This window comes from Cervus elaphus, chromosome 1, assembly GCF_910594005.1.
Source record: "Cervus elaphus chromosome 1, mCerEla1.1, whole genome shotgun sequence".
NCBI lineage: Eukaryota > Metazoa > Chordata > Mammalia > Artiodactyla > Cervidae > Cervus > Cervus elaphus.
This window is the reverse complement of record NC_057815.1, coordinates 20,883,692-20,901,649: the sequence shown is the minus strand read 5'-3', so window position 1 is coordinate 20,901,649 and position 17,958 is coordinate 20,883,692. Positions and strand designations below refer to the sequence as shown.

The 17,958-nt window shown below is 44.0% G+C and overlaps 1 protein-coding gene across 1 annotated transcript; it reads right to left on the bottom strand.

Moving 5' to 3' along the window:
- Nucleotides 1-4,608: 4,608 nt before the first annotated feature.
- On the bottom strand, nucleotides 4,609-14,425 carry LOC122687905 (interstitial collagenase-like). Its single transcript, XM_043893670.1, has 10 exons — nucleotides 14,262-14,425; nucleotides 13,337-13,581; nucleotides 13,095-13,243; nucleotides 12,728-12,853; nucleotides 11,182-11,337; nucleotides 10,921-11,038; nucleotides 8,460-8,593; nucleotides 6,388-6,550; nucleotides 5,771-5,874; nucleotides 4,609-5,358 (listed from the first exon to the last, which is right to left on the bottom strand). The coding sequence occupies exons 1-10, from the start codon at nucleotides 14,364-14,366 to the stop codon at nucleotides 5,249-5,251; spliced, it is 1,410 nt and encodes a 469-aa protein (XP_043749605.1). The 5' UTR covers nucleotides 14,367-14,425; the 3' UTR covers nucleotides 4,609-5,248.
- Nucleotides 14,426-17,958: the final 3,533 nt, after the last annotated feature.

Genomic DNA, 17,958 nt, shown 5'->3' with positions numbered 1-17,958 from the left:
GACCAAAGGAAGCTCTGTCTGAGACCACGTTCTTCAGCATTGTGTGGCTTTTCTCTGCTCTAAACTGTTTCTTCCTCTCCTTCTGAGAGCAGTCCTCCCTCACTGAGGCACCTAGAATCCCCGTTTCAGGCTCTCATTCCGGGAACGAGCTAAGAGAGAACTGAGCCGTGATAGGATTGTGTGAGGGGTACATACTGTCCTGTGAGATGCCTCCTGCATCTTTAGTTAGGACTTAAAAGACACTTACTGGTTTGACTCGCTATTTGAAATTAATATGAGGGCCTACTGATCAACGGCCAGACGATGAATCCTTTAAATTGGCACTATTGAAAGGAAGATTTCTTTGAGTTCTCATCATAAACAGCTGTCATAATGGCACTCAGGGAGGGTCAAACTGAAAACAGGTGGCAGCCCTGCAGCTGAAGATGGAGAGACATCCTTATCACCAGACGCAGACGTGCAGGACTCAGACGCCTGTATGAACAAACCCCACGACTTCAGTTCACTGCTCCGAACCAAACTCTCCTTAGATTCTTCAGTGAATTTCTTTGTCTTCTCGATTCCTCACATATTTATTGTTTCTTTATCTAAAAAAGCTGTCTGCTTGAGGGCTCATTTCTATGACACCTCCTTGTGCGTGCATTAAGTTAAATTTCTTTTTCTTTTGTTAATCTGTCTCATGTCAACTTTATTATTAGTGCTGCCACAAGGGCTCAGTAGGGGTAAGGGAGACATTTCCCCCGCCTTGACACGGGTAATGTTTTGTTTCTTGAGCTGGGTGAGGGTTCCATGGAGTTATTAACTTTGTGATAACACATTGATGGGAATATTTACACAAGCACTTTTCTGCAATTATGCTATATTTTATTTTATTTTATTTTTTTGATGGAGCAAAGGTGTTTTAATCAACATGGCTTGGGCATATATACTGTAGTTATTCTCAGCAAAGATAAAGATTAAAATTCCAGACCCAGAGGAATCGGGTGGAGAGGGAGGTGGGAAGCGGGATCGGGATGGGGAATCCATGTAAATCCATGGCTGATTCATGTCAGTGTATGACAAAAACCACTACAATATTGTAAAGTAATTAGCCTCCAACTAATAAAAATAAATGAAAAAAAAATTCCAGACTTATGTTTTAAGATGATCCCTATTAAAGAGAGAGTTGCAAACAATCACCTTTTACCATATGGCTCATAAAAAGGAAGAGGGTACTTATCACTGTAATGAGAAATGCCTGGATTCCTTAGCCCCGGGAAAGGCGTGCCTCTCCTCTTAATTCCTGAATATTCAAGAATCAATAAGGGCCAGAGGGTTCCTGACAGATCCAAAATAGCACACAGGAAGCCTCTTGTTAAATGCTTCCTGACAATTCCCCCTATTTTATTATATTTGTAAAAAAAAAAAAAAGGTCCTGACCAAATGAGTTTGGTTAGTATTAACCAACCATATAGAAAGGTGACGATAAACAACAAATACAATTATCAAGACAGTCACCAAAGTTACAGTTCTAGACCCAATAATACTTTGAAACCATCCTTGTGGGTCTAGCCCGGATAATTTGTTTAGCTAAAGTTTCTAAATTAGTGGAAGAGGGCAGACGTTTAGAAAAAGTTTCAAAGATTTCCTTTTGCAGTAATAGTACATTCAGAGAGGCATTATCAAGTAAATGAAATTTGATTTGTTCCCAGTAGTAGGTACTATGATTGAATTAAACAGGAGTAACACAAAATTGGTAATTAATACAAGTTACAGATCAAGTTGTAAATTTCTTATGGCTATAACAAAAGGAAGTGGGACACAGGCCTGTATAAAATATGACTGATTATAGCGAAAGAAATAGTTACTATGACCACGACTGGTCACTGTGAAATGTCTGGTCCAAGTACCAAGTTCTTTGGTGCTGGCAGCAAGTTTCCATATGTTTTATATGTCTCTAGTTCAGGCCCAATTTGTTTATCGAGGATGATTCGAAGAGGAGGAGGGTGTCATTCTGTTAGGGGAAGCACACTGATTGAAACCGCCCACCCTGGCCAGGCACCATAGTAACCATTTGCATGAGTTGTTTTATGGCAGGAGATCCTGATAAGGAATACAGAACTAATAGGCCACCACCAGCTGGAAGAGTTCGGGAAAGATCGGAAGAGTTCGGGAAAGATCGAGAGGAGACACTACCTGTCCGTCCACTTCCCAGAATCCCTCTTGCTAGCATCCATCTTGGCTGAGCGATGCGTGCGCCACCAGGAAAGACTGTGAATTAGAATGATTGGCCAAAGACCACCCGGAAACTAATCCCATCACCATAAAACCCAAGACTGTGAGCCAAGAGGCAGAGCAGTTCTCCTGGGTTCCCTTACCTACTGCTCTCCACCCGGGTGCCCTTTCCCAATAAAATCTCTTGCTTTGTCAGCATGTGTCTCCTCGGACAATTCATTTCCGAGTGTTAGACAAGAGCCCAGTTTCGGGCCCTGGAAGGGGTCCCCCTTCCTGCAACAATTCCACTGTCAAGCCAGCCAAGAAGTCCTTTGTCATGGTAATATTTCAATGTAGTGTTAGTAACCTTTTACATAATGTTTTTGTTCTTTCCCTAACTCTTTCCCTAAAGTTTCAGTAGTAAACATGGTTCACAGACAGAAAAAGGGCAGCAATGTCTGCAAGTCTTCTTTTGGAGGCAGGATGAAAGCCCAAGTTTGTCGGCCTACGGTTATGCATAATTTTGCTGGGCCCATACACAAAGGAAGGCCTTCATAACCTAAAGAAATGTTAATTAGTTTTCCCTCCTCCCCAGGGTGTGAGGGTTCCAGGGAGGGGGCATGTGGGTGGAGTCATTGGTTGATAGGATCGATAAGTCTTTTCTCCATCTATTTTATGACCCAGATGAAGTTCAAGGGAATCTGTGATGCTCACCGCCCTTGAAGGAGTCCACATGGGATGAAGAAGTACTGTGGGAAGTCTATTAGTAACCACCATGTCTTGAGTCCTCTGGACGACAAGCTACCAGCAACAAGGATTCTGGAGAGGTCAAAAAGGGATGGGAGACTCCAGTCCAGAGGTCCTACCAACTTCCCAGGATCCTCCTCACTGGAGTCCATCTCGGCTGAGCGATGTGTGTGCCCCCAGGAAGGATGCCAATTCAGAATGACTGGCAAGAGACAAGCCAGAAAGGAACCCAATGACCATAAACCCTGAGACTGTGAGGTTCTCTCCATTTCCCTCACCCTCCTGCCCCGCGACGCGCTCCTGCTCCCAGGTCTATGGTATATTTTAATATGAGAGGGACTTGGCCAAAGGGAAGGTTATACTGCTGTCCAATTTGTTGACTTAGCTGCCTGCCTCAGAATCATGAATACCTCAAAATATTCCCAAGACTCTCTGCGTACTTGGAAGTCTGTAAACATTCTGGAAATCCTCTGTGTCTCAGCACTAAAGAATCCACCTGCAATGCGGAGATGCAGGAGGCATGGGTTCAATCCTTGTGTTGGGAAGATCCCCTAAAGGAGAAAATGACAACCCACTCCAGAATTCTTGTCTGGAAAACCCCCTGGACAGAGGAGTCTGGTGGGTTACAGTCCACAGGGTTGCCGAGGGTGGGACACGGCTGAAGGAGTAAGCATGCAAACATGAGCACCCTCTGAGGCGTGCCTGAAGCCCACAGGGCTCAGAGGCTACCTCCAGGACTCCTATCTCCATTAACATCCTCCCAACTCAGGCATGAGGAACGAGACAGTGTTCATCTGGGAGAACTAGGTTGTGCAGCTTTAACAAAATCTAAAATCTTGGTAGCTTAGCACAATGAACGTTTATTTCTTAGGCAAAATCTACTGAGGTTTTGGGTGACTGTTCAGAGCTTGGCCCAGGAATTCAGGCTTCTTCCACCTTGTGGAAATTCTCTCAAACTGTGTTCTATAGGGGGCTTATCCAGGGGCTCGGCAGTAAAGAATCCTCCGGCAATGCACGGGATGCAGGAGACATGGGTTCGACCCCTGGGTCAGGAAGATCCCCTAGAGGAGGGAATGGCAACCCGCTCCAGTATTCTTGCCTGGAGAATCCCATGGACAGAGGAGCCTGGTGGGTCCCATGGACAGGAGAATCCCATGGACAGAGAAGTCCATGGGGTCTCTAAGAGTTGGACACAACTGAGCGACTGAGCATGCACGTGTTTCTGCAATCCCCACAGTACTAGAGAAGTTTGCACCAGCATCCAGGGTTTCCATCCGGAAGTGACAGTGGTCACTTCTGGGCACAGTCTGCTGGCCAAGACTATCCAGATGCCACTTGCCACCCCTCCCGTCCACATCTGCAGGGAACTGAACTGTGGAAAATACAACTCTTCCATGTACTCAGAAGGAGAGACGAGGACAGGCCCTTAGAAAGTGCTGCATGCTGTCACTGAGCTTACCTAAAGCCAGTTTTGGAATCCTTATAAGGGCGTGGAAAATAGATTCTCCCCGCTTCTGTATGATGTAAATTCCATGAGAATGGAGAATATCTGAACTTTGCATCTATTCTCATTTCACACATGCATGTATTGCATAGTTCTCTAATTCTTATTTCAAATTTGAAAATCTCTGTGTGACTTTAAAATCAGAAATAATAGCATAACAAATATAATGGAAAGTTTAAGAAACAGTAGAGGCAAGGATGGCTTTATTTCAAATGTAAAACACTTTATAACAAAGTTGTCCCCTGCATATCAGGATGGTGGTAGTAATGATTGCTCATACGTTCTTGAATTGTTTTTCTTCTGGCGAAGGCTCATATCTCGTCTCTTTCTCTCTTGAGAGAAGACATCACTGAGAGTGTTTTCCAGTATCAATGTCAGAGTCTTATATTTTGCGGAAGAGTTTCTCTCATTGCAAAACTGGCCCATATGAATCCATAAGCTATAAACCTGACCTTACTTAGGCCTCATTTGTGAAACTAAATTACAGTAGTATATAAAAATTACATTCTAAATCTAAAAAGAAATGCTGAATGAGGTATAAATAAGAGTATACTTAAAAATAAGATTATACTTAATAACTTTATTTCATTTAAATATATGGCTCTTCATGGAGAAGGAAATGGCAACCCACTCCAGTATTCTTGCCTGGAGAATCCCATGGACAAAGGAGCCTGGTAAGCTACAGTCCATGGGGTCACAAAGAATCGGACACGACTGAGCGACTAACACATCTCATGGCTCTTCAAGAAACACCTTCCCTAGACTTGTAAAACATATTTTTCTGTTTAACCTTGTAAACACTGGTCAATTTTTTCTGCAGTTGAACCAGCTATTAGCTTTTAGGAGAGTCAAAATTCTCTTAGTTTTGGGATCAAATTTGTATTGCCTTGTTCCACGGAAGAAATAGAAAAATCCTAGAAGTAAAACAAAGGAGACATTATGTTATACAAATGATTTCTAGGTTTAACCTGAAAAAATCCAAGTCATTTGTCAGAATAAATATTTTTTGTATTTTCTGTTCCAAATAGCAATACTGATGCTATTCTGTGGCAACAAAATCAGTTCAGTTCAGTTCAGTCACTCAGTTGTGTCCAACTCTTTGTGACTCCATGAATCGCAGCACGCCAGGCCTCCCTGTCCATCATCAACTCCCGGAGCTTACTCAAACTCATGCCCATTGAGTCGGTGATGCCATCCAGCCATCTCATCCTCTGTCATCCCCTTCTCCTCCTGCCCCCAATCCCTCCCAGCATCAGGGTCTTTTCCAATGAGTCAACTCTTCGCATGAGGTGGCCAAATATAGAGGAGTATTGTAAACTCACTTACCACCTTTCTGGAAAACAGCATCAACTTTGTCTCCAATGCCAGGAAATTCTTCTGCTATCATTTGGGGGTAGCCTGCATCCATGGATTGTTTATATTCATCATACCTGGTCAAAAAATAATTGGAATGTCAGAACTACTTGTTAAAGATGTAGCCTTCTCAAAACCGTTATGAGGAATTCATCAGCAAAAACATAATAAAATCTCTTTCACAGATTATGTATAAAATAGGAAGTGAGATGAGGTGAGCAGGATGCTGGGTGGACTAGAAAATTTATAAGGTCCCTCTGAACTATGACATCTAATTCTAATTTCTCCAATAGGTGCCATTAATGTCAAATGCAGTCAAAGGTATGTTCCTGGTGTCTGCAGCAGTTCTGTGAAGGTGAATGCCCTTCTCTTCACATTATCTTTCTCAATTCAGGCCCACGTCCTTCCTGAATTTCTAGGACAGATATGATCATTATTGGTCAATAGACTTTGCAACTAGACAAGCTACTGCCATTCACAGCAAAGGCAGCCAGCCAAGGCAATGTGAGACTCATGTCTTAATGATTCAATCGAGTAACTTCTATGTAGAAAGGACAGGTATCCTCCCATTTTCTGCACCCAGTCTTTACCTCCAGCATTTGTTGGCAACAAAGAAGTATGTTTTCCCAGTATCTTCCTCAGAAACAGCAGCATCGATGCTCTTCACCGTTCTCGGAAAGCCAAAGGATCTGTAGATGTCCCTGGGGTATCCGTAGAGCACATCCTGCCCCTTAACAGCCCAGTACTTGTTACCTGCCAATCAAGAAACCGGGATGAAAACCCTTGCCAAGGGCACCAGTAGGCAGGAGGCAGATCTCCAGCTAAATGCTCACTCTCACGTGCGAGGGCAGTGTCCCCGCTGCACATCAGAATCATTGAGGGAGATTTTTGTGTTTTTTCTGAATACGGATGCTGATAGCCTACCCCAGGCCAATTAAATTAGTATATTTAAGGTTTTTTTCCTAGATGATTCTGATCTGTAGCGAGCTTTGGGAATGACTGGTTTATGGAGCTGGCGGCCTCTTTCCAAAGCCAGAGGTTCAAACGACTAAAGAGTTCATCATGCCACCACAGGGATAGAAATCTTCACTTCTGCAGGTTGCCCACAGGCTGCAGAAGTTCACCCTAAGGTATCCTAAAGTCCAGAGGGTTGTAATGACTCACAATCTGTAATGACTTGCGACCTTGGGTAGAAATCATTACATCTAACTAGAAGACAGTTCCAAATCCTTAAATTTAAGCTGTGTCCAGATTCTGCACATTTATACTCAGTAAGTGAAGTGAAAGTTGTTCAGTTGTGTCTGACTCTTTGTGACCCCATGGACTATACAGTCCATGGAATTCTCCAGGCCAGAATACTGGAGTGAGTAGCCTTTTCCTTCTCCAATACTTAGTAATCACAAGTCAAATAAAACTGGTCTTACATCTTGAAGCCAGCATTGTTCTTATTGCACAAGTATTCTTATTTATCCCTCGGGGAAAAAAGCAGTTTGAAACTTTATATATCTAAAATCCTATTATTTATTTTCTTTATGAAAGAGCTAGAAAGCCCATTTCAAAGTTTATTGCCCATCTGAACTGTTTTCAGTTCTTTGCCTTGAGAGTGTTACTGGGTCAGGTGTCTTAATGTTCGTCTATACTCTGCCAAACATATATTTTCAGAAAAACTGGTATTTAGCATAGTGTTGTCAAAGTAAGGAGCTGACCATTGGATTGGGGTTTATTCTGATAGAATCAAAAAGTTTGCCTCATGCAATTCATGGTAATTAAGGACTTTTCACACTTTAATGTACATATGAATTGCCTTGGAATCTTGGTAACATTCAAGAAGGTCTGGAGTAGGATCTGACTACATAGATGGACTTTGTGGGCCTTATGCTATGTGAGGTTCTGTGATTCTCACAGACTGGGGACAGTGTCAGCGCAGCTGGTCTGCGAGGCATACTCTGATGGCAAGGCTGCAGTGCCCCCATCTGGCTGTCGTGGGCCAGCTTCTCCTTTCAGGAAAGCAACTTGGCGGAAAACAGGCTCTAGGGAACCAAGCGACTCCAATGTTCCTCTCAGTTTTATTCCTGGACACCCCAGGGAGGTGGAGAGGATTTAAAATACATAGTTTGCACAGAAAATCCTTTCATAGGTTCATATTCACAAACAGGCCAGAAAATCTGTGTCTCAAATTTTTTCCCTTAGAAATGCACTCTGCGATTCTTGGCTAAGGAGATGGACTCCCACTGATATGGCATGAATGCTCCGTTTGTCAAAGTCCATGGAAAGAAAGTCGGTAGTAATCTCACACATGAGCCCAAAGCAGAAGAAAACTTAATTGGTAAAAAGTGAAAGTGAAGTCCCTCAGTCATGTCCGCCTCTGTGACCTCATGGACTGTATAGCCCACCAGGCTCCTCTGTCTCTGGGATTCTCCAGGCCAGAGTACTGGAGTGGGCTGCCATTCCCTTCTCCAGGGGATCTTCCCACTCAGGGATCGAACCTGGGTCTCCCGCATTGCAGGCAAATGCTTTACCCTCTGAGCCACCAGGGAAGCCCCAATTGGTAAAAACTGAAAGTTAATTGGACAGAGGAGCCTGGCAGACTACAACCCACGGGGTCGCAAAAGAGTCAGACGTGACTTAGTGACTAAAGAACAGCAAAAATTGGAAGTATTACCTTTGAAAAACCGGACCTCGTCCCTGTCGGCAACCTCATAAGCAGCATGAAGTCCATTTGGGAGATGTGGCCAGAAAACAGAAATGAAATTGAGCTCCACTTCTGGGTAGAAGGGATTTGTGCGCATGTAGAACCTAATTTGAAGGAAAAAAAAAAAAAAAGGTTTTGATCAAATCCATAGCAAGTTCTGGTGTCATCCAGGCCCTTCTATGGCTGGCACTGGTGGCTTGTGGGTTAGTGTTTATCATGTGGCTCTCCAAAGTGGAGGTGGAGAGGAGTTCTGGTCTGTAGCCTTTGCTTTCTTTCTTGCTGAACATACTCCAACCACTGCAGATTTCAAGAGATTTGAAATGGTACCTCACTGTATAGTATTTCCCCCATACAGGCAGAAGCCATCTCAGGAATATAAATAAATAGAAAAATATAGCAAAATAATTTCAAAGGGATACAGAGGGATGGGGCCTTCCCTGGTGGCTCAGATGGTAAAGAATATATCTGCAATGGAGAAGACCTGAGTTTGATCCCTAGGCTGGAAAGGTCCCCTGGAGAAGGGAATGGCCACCCACTCCAGTATTCTTCCCTGGAGAATCCCATGTACAGAGGAGCCTGGCAGGCTAGGGCTACAGGGGTCACAGAGTTGGACATGACTGAGTGACTAACACACACGCACACACATACACACGCACACACAAACGGATGAGTTATGATTATTTTTAGTACCTTTGGTTTAGATATAATTTTAAATTGATATAATTAAACTTTTAATAATGCTGTTTAACAGCAAGCTTGCAAAATTCTCCAATGGCACTGGCTAGAACACAACACTAGCATTCTGCATTTCGTACACACTCTACCTACTTCATGCCTTACCTCACAGAAATCCTGTGAGAGATTACTTCCATCTTACAGATTAGAAATTGAGGTGGGGGGGGGCGGCAAAGGGAGGTGTCCAAGGCCATGCAACTGATAAGACGCCTGATAAGACGCTAAGTTTTACTTAGCCCCTCCCTATGTGCTCCTTTGACCGGCAGTTCACAAAGGAGGTTCTGCAGGCCCATGTGTGCTAAGTCACTTGAGTGACTCTGCCTATTATTTGTTAACAACAAAGTTGACTCTACAGTCCACAGGGACTGGGGTAAAGAGGAAGCATAAACCGTCATGTGGATCCACAGAAAAGTTCTCCTGATTCCAAGCCGCAGGGCAGACTCTGGCCTTCTTGATCCAGTGGCCTCTGCCTGACTGTGAGAACTGGGGCAAGTCTGTCACCGTCACTGTTTCTAGCCTTCATGTCTCCATGACTTGGTGACATCCAAATGACCTCAGAGTCCTCTCGGGTCTTGCGGACCTTAGACCCCGCCCTGTTCTTTGGGGTCATCCCTCAAGTACTTGCTTTGATGAGATGTCCTGCTATACTGAGAGCTTTTCTTGAAAGCCGTATCTTTCCTAGCACTTCCCAGCATTGAGCTGCCCCCTGCATGCATCCATCCTCATCTCTTAAATTCAGAGATAGTAAAGCACAGGCTGGGAAGCCGGAGGAGCTGACTCCCTGCCTTCTGGGTTAGCTATGACTGTGACTCAGTAGAAGAGCACTCCAAGAGGAGAGCGAGGAGAAGCCAGCCTTTTAAAGCACCCCTGCTTTCCATGCGTGCTGGGCTGTGCCGTTCAGAAAAAGGCTATTACTATTTTCCTGGTCCTTTAGGAATCAGAGCTGTACACAGAGCGGCCCTACTCCTCACACGCAAGGAGACCCTAGACTTCTCGAGGTCTCAGGCTGCCTCGGGAACTCTGGGACCCTCCTCTGAGCACAGAAACTCACTGTCACCATCCATTCCCACCCCCGGCCGGGACCTCGTGAGCTTCTGGGGGTTCTCCCTGCAATGGCGCCTACTGTTCTTTGCCCCCTCCCGGGGTTGGGGCACAGAGACCTGTTATGACCATAGACTTTGGAAGGGGTGTCTTTACCAAGATGATACTTAAAAGGGGTCTACACAACCCTCATCAGCATGATACTGCTGTGAAAAGGACTGATTTCTCCTAACAAAATACTGATGTACCTAACCATCCCAAAGAGGGACAAAAACGGGAAGAGGCCCGAAGCAGAGGTCGGAAGACCAATTACTGCTCTGCTGCCGGTGAACTCACTACCCTGAGGATCTCTTTCCTTCTCTCTGCTTTACTTTACAGATCTGTAAAATGGAATTATATTCACTGATTTGCTGCTTCAGTGGTAATTTTTCTGAGAATCAAATGACAGAATACATGCTGGGGAAAAAGTTGTTAAAATTCACTATGTTGTGCAAGAGCAAGCTATTGTTTACACTTAATTATAACTATAATCATGTATATAAACAAATGTAATAAATAATGTGTGAAGCATAGTAGTGGCCCATAGTAGTAGCCCATAATAGTGAGTCCTATTATTACTACAAATACAAAACGCAAAGAAGAACTGTTGTCTTACCGGTCTTTGAAGAACATCATTTCTCCCCGAATTGTAGTTATAGCATCAAAAGTTAGTTTGCTATCACACACTTCTGGGGTTTGTGGGCCAGTTGGTTGAATGGGATTTTGGGAAGGTCCTAAAGGAACAAGAGATCTGAAGTTAGTTCTGCCTGGCTTTGGAAAACCACATAACCAAGGAAAGTTTCTTAAAAGATACAGACAAAAGATACAAACGATGTTTTAAGGACCCCTTGTCTATACTATTTTTCTTTATACCCACCGTAGATGGCCTGGATCCCATCAATGTCATCCTGAGAAAGCTGAACATCACCACTGAAGATGTAACTGGGGTACATCAGAGCCCCAATGTCAGTAGAATGAGAAAGTCCAAGGGAATGGCCAAATTCATGAGCTGCCACGCGATATAAGTTATAATCTAAAAGGGACAATAAACCCATTTGCAATTATTTGAAATGTTTTCAGTTTTGAGACATTTAATTAAGAAGTAGTCTACAACTATAAAAGGATTAATGTTCTTATTTTATCAGTAGCTTTTTGAAATATATAAATTTTTTCCTAAAAGGGGAGAAGGATGCATTCATTACTAGTGAAGAGAGTACATGCTCAGGCATGTCTGACTCTTTGCATCCCCATGGACTGCAGCTTGCTAGGCTCCCCTGTCCATGGGATTTCCCAGGCAAGAATACTGGAGTGGGTTGCCATTTCCTTCTCCAGGGATCTCTGTGACCCAAAGATCGAACCCGAGTCTCCTGTATTTGGCAGGCGGGTTCTTTACCACTGAGCTATCTGGGAAGCCAGTGAAGAGATTGGTTAAAACTTGAATTCTATGATTACAATTAAAAAGCAAATTCAGCCAACAAGGCTCTAGTGCATTATAGAGTGAAGTAAACCAGAAAGATAAAGACCAATACAGTATACTAACGCATATATATGGAATTCAGAAAGATGCTAACGATAACCCTACATGCAAGACAGAAAAAGAGACACAGATGTATAGAACAGACTTTTGGACTCTATGGGAGAAGGCGAGGGTGGGATGATCTGAGAGAACAGCATTGAAACATGTATATTATCAAGTGTGAACCAGATCACCAGTCCAGGTTGGATGCATGAGACAAGTGCTCGGGGCTGGTGCACTGGGATGACCCAGATGGATGGGATGGGGAGGGAGATGGGGGGGAGGGGGGATCAGGATGGGGAACACATGTAAATCCATGGCTGATTCATGTCAATGTATGGCAAAAACCACTACAATATTGTAAAGTAATTAGCCTCCAACTAATAAAAATAAATGGAAAAAAAAAAGGCTCTAGCACAGATTAATCCATCTTGTCAGTGGTCATATGGCATATATTATTTCACTGAGAAGCAATATTCTTCTATTAACACAATTTTTTTCCTATTTATAGATTGATAGATGCTTAATGCTGGAAATTTTAGAATATATATATATATATATATAGTATCTTCTCCCTTAATTTCTACATATCTTATTAACATTGTTACACTTTGGTGTGTTTCCAGGAAAAAAGATTCTGTGTAGATGCCCACAAGGAAAACATTAAGATATTCAACACTTTCTCAATAGAAATTTCAGAGTAGCCCATTTGTAACCAGTAAGATGGTCTTACTAACAGAAGTAATTGTCTTACATTTTCTAAATGTATTGTTAATTTTCTAAGTGGTAGCAGAAAAGTACATATTTCTATTAACACACTCTTTCAGTTAAATCAGCCAATATTACAATGAACCAAGAAGGTGGGAGGAGGGGGGAGGGTTGAGAGTGGCAAGACAAGCTGACTTACTTTGGAAATCGGTGGTCCACCTTTCATCATCATCAAAATGAGCGTCTCCTCCGATACCTGCACCTGGTTGAAAAGCATGAGCAAGGTTTCCACCAGGTCCATCAAAAGGAGAATTGTCACGATGATCTACAAGAAACAGAATTCATCAGATGTTTCTCTAGATTCTTATTTAGTCTAACCCAGGAGAGTAAGCATTAACTTTGCTAAGAGGCCAACAGATTTGCAGCAAATGAGATCTAGTCTCCTTCTTAAGTCCATAAAATCAACACTCTTTTTAAAACAAGGAAATCTATCTGCAAAGCTGAAGAGATTCAAAGGCAAGGGGAAGTTAAGGTAAGAATACTTTCGTGCTACAAAAAGAGCTTACCTCCCCTGACAAAGGATATCATTATGTCCGCTTGACCCTCAGAGACCTTGGTGAAGGTCAAGGGTGTGACATTTCTCCAGAGCTGAAAGGCTTTCTCAATGGCTTGGTCCACAGCTGCTCTTGACAGGTCTGGGGTGTAATTTTCAATCCTTCAAGTGAAATAAAACACAGACAAGTCAGATTTCATTTCTCATAGCTCTGAAGGAAAAGAGCATTCCCACTCTGGTGCTCAATCTAATTACCTGTAAGTCAGGTTTGTGTTCTCCCAACGAGGATTTCCTGGGGTGAGAACAAACTGGGCCACATCGGGCACCCCACATCTGGGCTGCTTCATCACATTCAGAGTTTCAGCATCTGGTTTCCCAGTCACTCTCAGCCCAAAGAATTTTTGCATTTGCTTTAGCTTTTCAGTTATGAGGCCACCGTTTCTCTGCCTTTCAACTTTCTTCCCATTACTGTTCAGATTGTAGTAGTTTTCCAGGTATTTCTGATGAAAGATAAAATTATCAAAACACTGAATGGGAAATCCTCTAATTTTACTAAATAGTGATGGTTTATACTGTCATAGCTGAAACAAAGAATGACTTTTAAAGGTTGCATTTAGGTTCCATGGTCCTTATTATCCTTTTTGTTGGTGGAAACTCATTTTGGAGTAGAACTCTTCCTGCCACTATTTACTGTGAAGTCAGAATTATAATTTTATAGAGACATATTTGTATATTATTCCTTTAGTTCCCTATCACTTTTAACTGGAAAAATGAGAGTATATGCACAGCTAGATACATTTTGGGGGAGAATACCCTTTCTGACAAAAATCTCTCTTTGTAGGAAATCCATCCTTAAATAAACTCTATTGTACTATTGCTGGGGGCTTCCCTCATAGCTCAGACAGTAAAGAATCCACCTGCAATGCAGGACACATGGGTTCGATTCCTGGGTCAGGAATATCCCCTGGGGAAGAGAATGGCAAAGCATGTCAGTATGCTCGCTGGGGGAAGCCCATGGACAGAGGAGCCTGGTAGGCTCCAGCCCATGGGGTCACAAAGAGTTGGACATGACTTAGTTACTAAATCACCACCAGAACTGCACACGGATACTCTTCTGTTATATTGTGGAAAAACACAAATAAGGCTTTTGTATCTTGGGCATGTGAAATTCAGCATTTACCTGCACCGTCTCCACATCTTGTTCTTGTGTTTCTGAAGTCGCTGCTGGGAAGCCGTGAGACCCCGCGCCCCAGAGGAGCAGCAGCAGCAGAGGCAGTCTGGGCATGCTGGTCTCTGTCTTCCGTCTCAGCTTAAGGAATCGGAAAGCTCCTACCTCTCTGCTGCTCCAGTGTCTCAACCAGGAAGCTCCCTCTTTATATACAGGTTCTGGAACTTCCAGGAAGCCGGCAGCTGTGTGACTCACATTTCACAACATCCTTTGATTAGCTATGAGCAATCATCACAAATGGTGACTCCAAGCAGAATATCTGGGGTCGTTTGGTGTTGCAATCTTCATTACTATCAAACAGGACGTGGGCAAAGGAGACATATCCACCATGTAAACAATTGTTTTCTCCAATTCATTTCTATCCTGTTTGAGAAAGACCTTCTTATATATACAGGTCACAGAGTACTCCATGGACTTTAAAATAAATAAATAAATAGCAGGCTTTGCGGCTTGATTCTGCTGGTCATAAAGTGCTCTGGTTACACACACACACCTTGCTTCCCAAGCAAAGGGCAAAACTGCTGACACGTATGCCCTAGGGCTTCTCAGCACCTGCACAGACAGGCACTCATTTGTGGGTGGCCCTCCCGGGTTCCCTGGTGGCCCAGATGGTAAAGAATCTGCCTGTGATGCAGGAGACCCGGATTCCATCTCTGGGTCAGGAGATTCCTTGGAGAAGAGAATGGCTACCCACTCCAGTATTCTTGCCTGGAGAATCTCATGTACAAAGGAGCTTGGCAGGCTACAGTCCATGGGGTCACAAAGAGTTGGACATGAATTAACACTCACTTTTTCTTCTGGGTTCAGCGGGGTTTCTTTCCACCTTTGCTAAACTGCCTATTTTCATAGCACCATAGTTTCCCTTAATCTTCATTCAGGCCCAGAATTTGAGAATCCGGGCTGAGAAGACCCCCATCCACAGGTGGGGTTTGTGGTAACTCCCTGCCCAGCAGGATCACGGGACGAGTCGACTCCTTCTCTGAAGCCTGTCGGGTGCATCGGGTGAGCCAGAGGCTAGCAGATCAAGTGTGAGTCTGAGATCTTATTTTTAATCATCCTCCTTCTCCTCAGTGTGAGCACATGTCTGTTCCTTGGGGCTAGGAAGCAATTATTTCTTCTTTACGCATGCACTCATTCAAGTATTTATGTATTCATCCATTTCAAAGACCTTATTTAGCATCTTTTGTGCACCAGTTATGGTGAGATGAGGGTAATTAACAAAGAAACAGGGCCTTTCATAGTGACCCAGTGGTTTGGAATCTGCCTTACAACGCAGGGACACAGGCTGAGTCCTTGGCGGGGGAACCAAGATCCCACAAGCCTTGGAACAACTAAGCCCACGTGCTACGCTAGAGAGTCCCTGAAGTGAAAGGATTCGTCACTCAGTCGTGTCTGACGCTACGGGACTGTAGCCCACCAGCCTCCTCTGTCCTTGGGATTCTCCAGGCAAGAACACTGGAGTGGGTTGCCATGCCCTGCTCCAGGGGATCTTCCCAAATGGCAACAAAAGATTTCACCTGCATGCCACAACTAAGAACTGATGGAACAAAATAAATAAGTAAATAAACATTTTAAAAAGAAACACATTTCAAAAAATAAAAACAAACAAGCAAACACCTTATGGGACACCTTAACATGACTTTAAGAGAAGTCTGTACATAGTTTCACAGATTAGCTTTACCTGAAATACTGGGATAGGAGAGAATCTGGACCTGGTCTAGCCCTAAGTTTTCTGATCTCCATCAATCCTTCTACCTCTGTTATGAGTTTTGCCAAATATTAGTGACACCTCTTATATTATTTTTGTACTTTTCTTTAAATTTACTCTAAAAGTTTTGCCTCAGTATAGTCGGTCATATCCATAAAATCATAGCTTAATGGGTTGTAATTTCTGTGTGCAAATTAAAATAAATAACTGGCTATATAATGAAAAACGTATGTTCATTAATCATGTTCCACAGAAGTGTCTTGGGCCCATAGTAATACCCGTTACACACTCGGTGAGGCAAGCTGGCCTGAATTTGCAGCTTCCTTTCCTCAGCGCCCCACCCCTCTGCCTTGAAAGACGTTAAGTACAGTGTAAAGTTGAGAAACCCTGGTCCGCGCTCCGCGTGAGCGCCTGATGGGGTCGCCCGCCTTCCCCACCAAGTCAGGTTTGCTGTCTCAGGACTTTTCTCACTGTACCAATTTGCTCCTTGTCATGCTAAGAAACACGCCTCACGCGTAAATCTTGCTTCAGGATTTGCTGAATTGATTTGAAAGAGCTTGTTTCCTCTCTAATCATTTAACCACAAGTCCCTCAGCCAAGTGAAGGGGCGTGTGAGTTAGCGGCGGTGAGAGGAATTGGAAGGCGCCCTCACGGAGATGAGCTCTCCTCGCAGCGCGATGCGGAGGCTGAGGACCGCAGAACGCCGACCCCCGAGGCGCTGCAGCGAGGCAGGGAGCGGGCCGGAGGGGCGCGGACTGCGTGTCCAGCCCGCAGGCAGCCGGCGCACGCCGCCCCCGTGGGGAGTCTGGTCAGGGTGACGTGGTCCCCGCCTCTGCCCCGGCCTGGGGACAGGGGTCGCTAGGTTGACTCAAGAGAGCAGCGTTGTGACCACCTGGGACGGGGCAAGGCATTACAGAAGCATCACGCTGGAAGAGCCTCATAAACTGTTCAATCCGGCAACAGTCTCCACCCTATGATCTAGAAGTTGTCAAACTCTGTAGACCGCTTTAAACAAAAGCAGGCTTCCCTTGTGGCTCAGCTGGTAAAGAATCCGCCTGCCTTGCGGGAGACCTGGGTTCGATCCCTGGGTTGGGAAGATCCCCTGGAGAAGGGAAAAGCCACCCACTCCAGGATTCTGGACTGGAGAGTTCCATGGACTATAGTCAGGGGGGTTGCAAAGAGTCATACACGACTGAGCGACTTTCACTTCACTTAAACAAAACCTCTTTCTTTTAAAAATGTATTCATTTGGCTGTGTCGGGTCTTCATGAGGCACGTGGGTTTCTCTCGAGCTGTGGTGCGTGGGCTTTAGTTGCCCGTGGCATCTGAGATCTTAGGTCCCTGAAAGGAATCGAATTAGCCTCGCTTGAGTTGCAAGGCACATTCTTAACCACTGGACCCCCAGAGAAGTCCCAAATGATATCTTTTTGGGAAGACTAATTTGTGAACTGGATGTTAACAGAAGTGCTCTAATTAAAGGCAAAGCAGTGCCGAGTCCCACCTACTTCACTCCCACTTTGCCGTCATGCCCCCTTTCTTTAGCAAAGCCCCCGGTTTCTAGGAAACAATGAGTATCCAGTGCAGTGAAGCTCAAAAACCATTGATCTAGTCCAGGACTCAGATTTTTCAATTGCAAACTCAAGGGCTGAGTAGTTGCCTACAGGCCTGAGGTCACACCTCTGCAGGAGGACAAGCATGAGGGGAAAGAAAAGACAGATCCTAGGCTTACACCTTTTTCTCCTGGTCTGAGTCCGGAGTTTCTGACTTAAAAGCTCTAAGGGTTTTGTTATAACTTCAGGCATGTTGACATGGATTGGAAACTGGATACCTAAAACAGCTTTTTGTTAAATTTCTTGTTAGAATAGCAAGGAATTTTATGTAAGTTTTGATTAAGCAACAAACCTCAAAGATTCACATGGTCTTGAATCTTGAAATTTCCAG

What these genes read in the sequence shown, in the direction of transcription:
- LOC122687905 (XM_043893670.1), bottom strand. Translation starts at nt 14,366, where the DNA reads ATGCCCAGACTGCCTCTGCTGCTGCTGCTCCTCTGGGGCGCGGGGTCT. An exon ending in AAGATGTGGAGACGGTGCAG is followed by an intron (nt 13,582 to 14,261) that starts GTAAATGCTGAA and finishes ATCTTTCATCAG; the next exon opens with AAATACCTGGAAAACTACTA. An exon ending in TGCTGTTTTCCAGAAAGGTG is followed by an intron (nt 5,359 to 5,770) that starts GTAAGTGAGTTT and finishes TTTTACTTCTAG; the next exon opens with GATTTTTCTATTTCTTCCGT.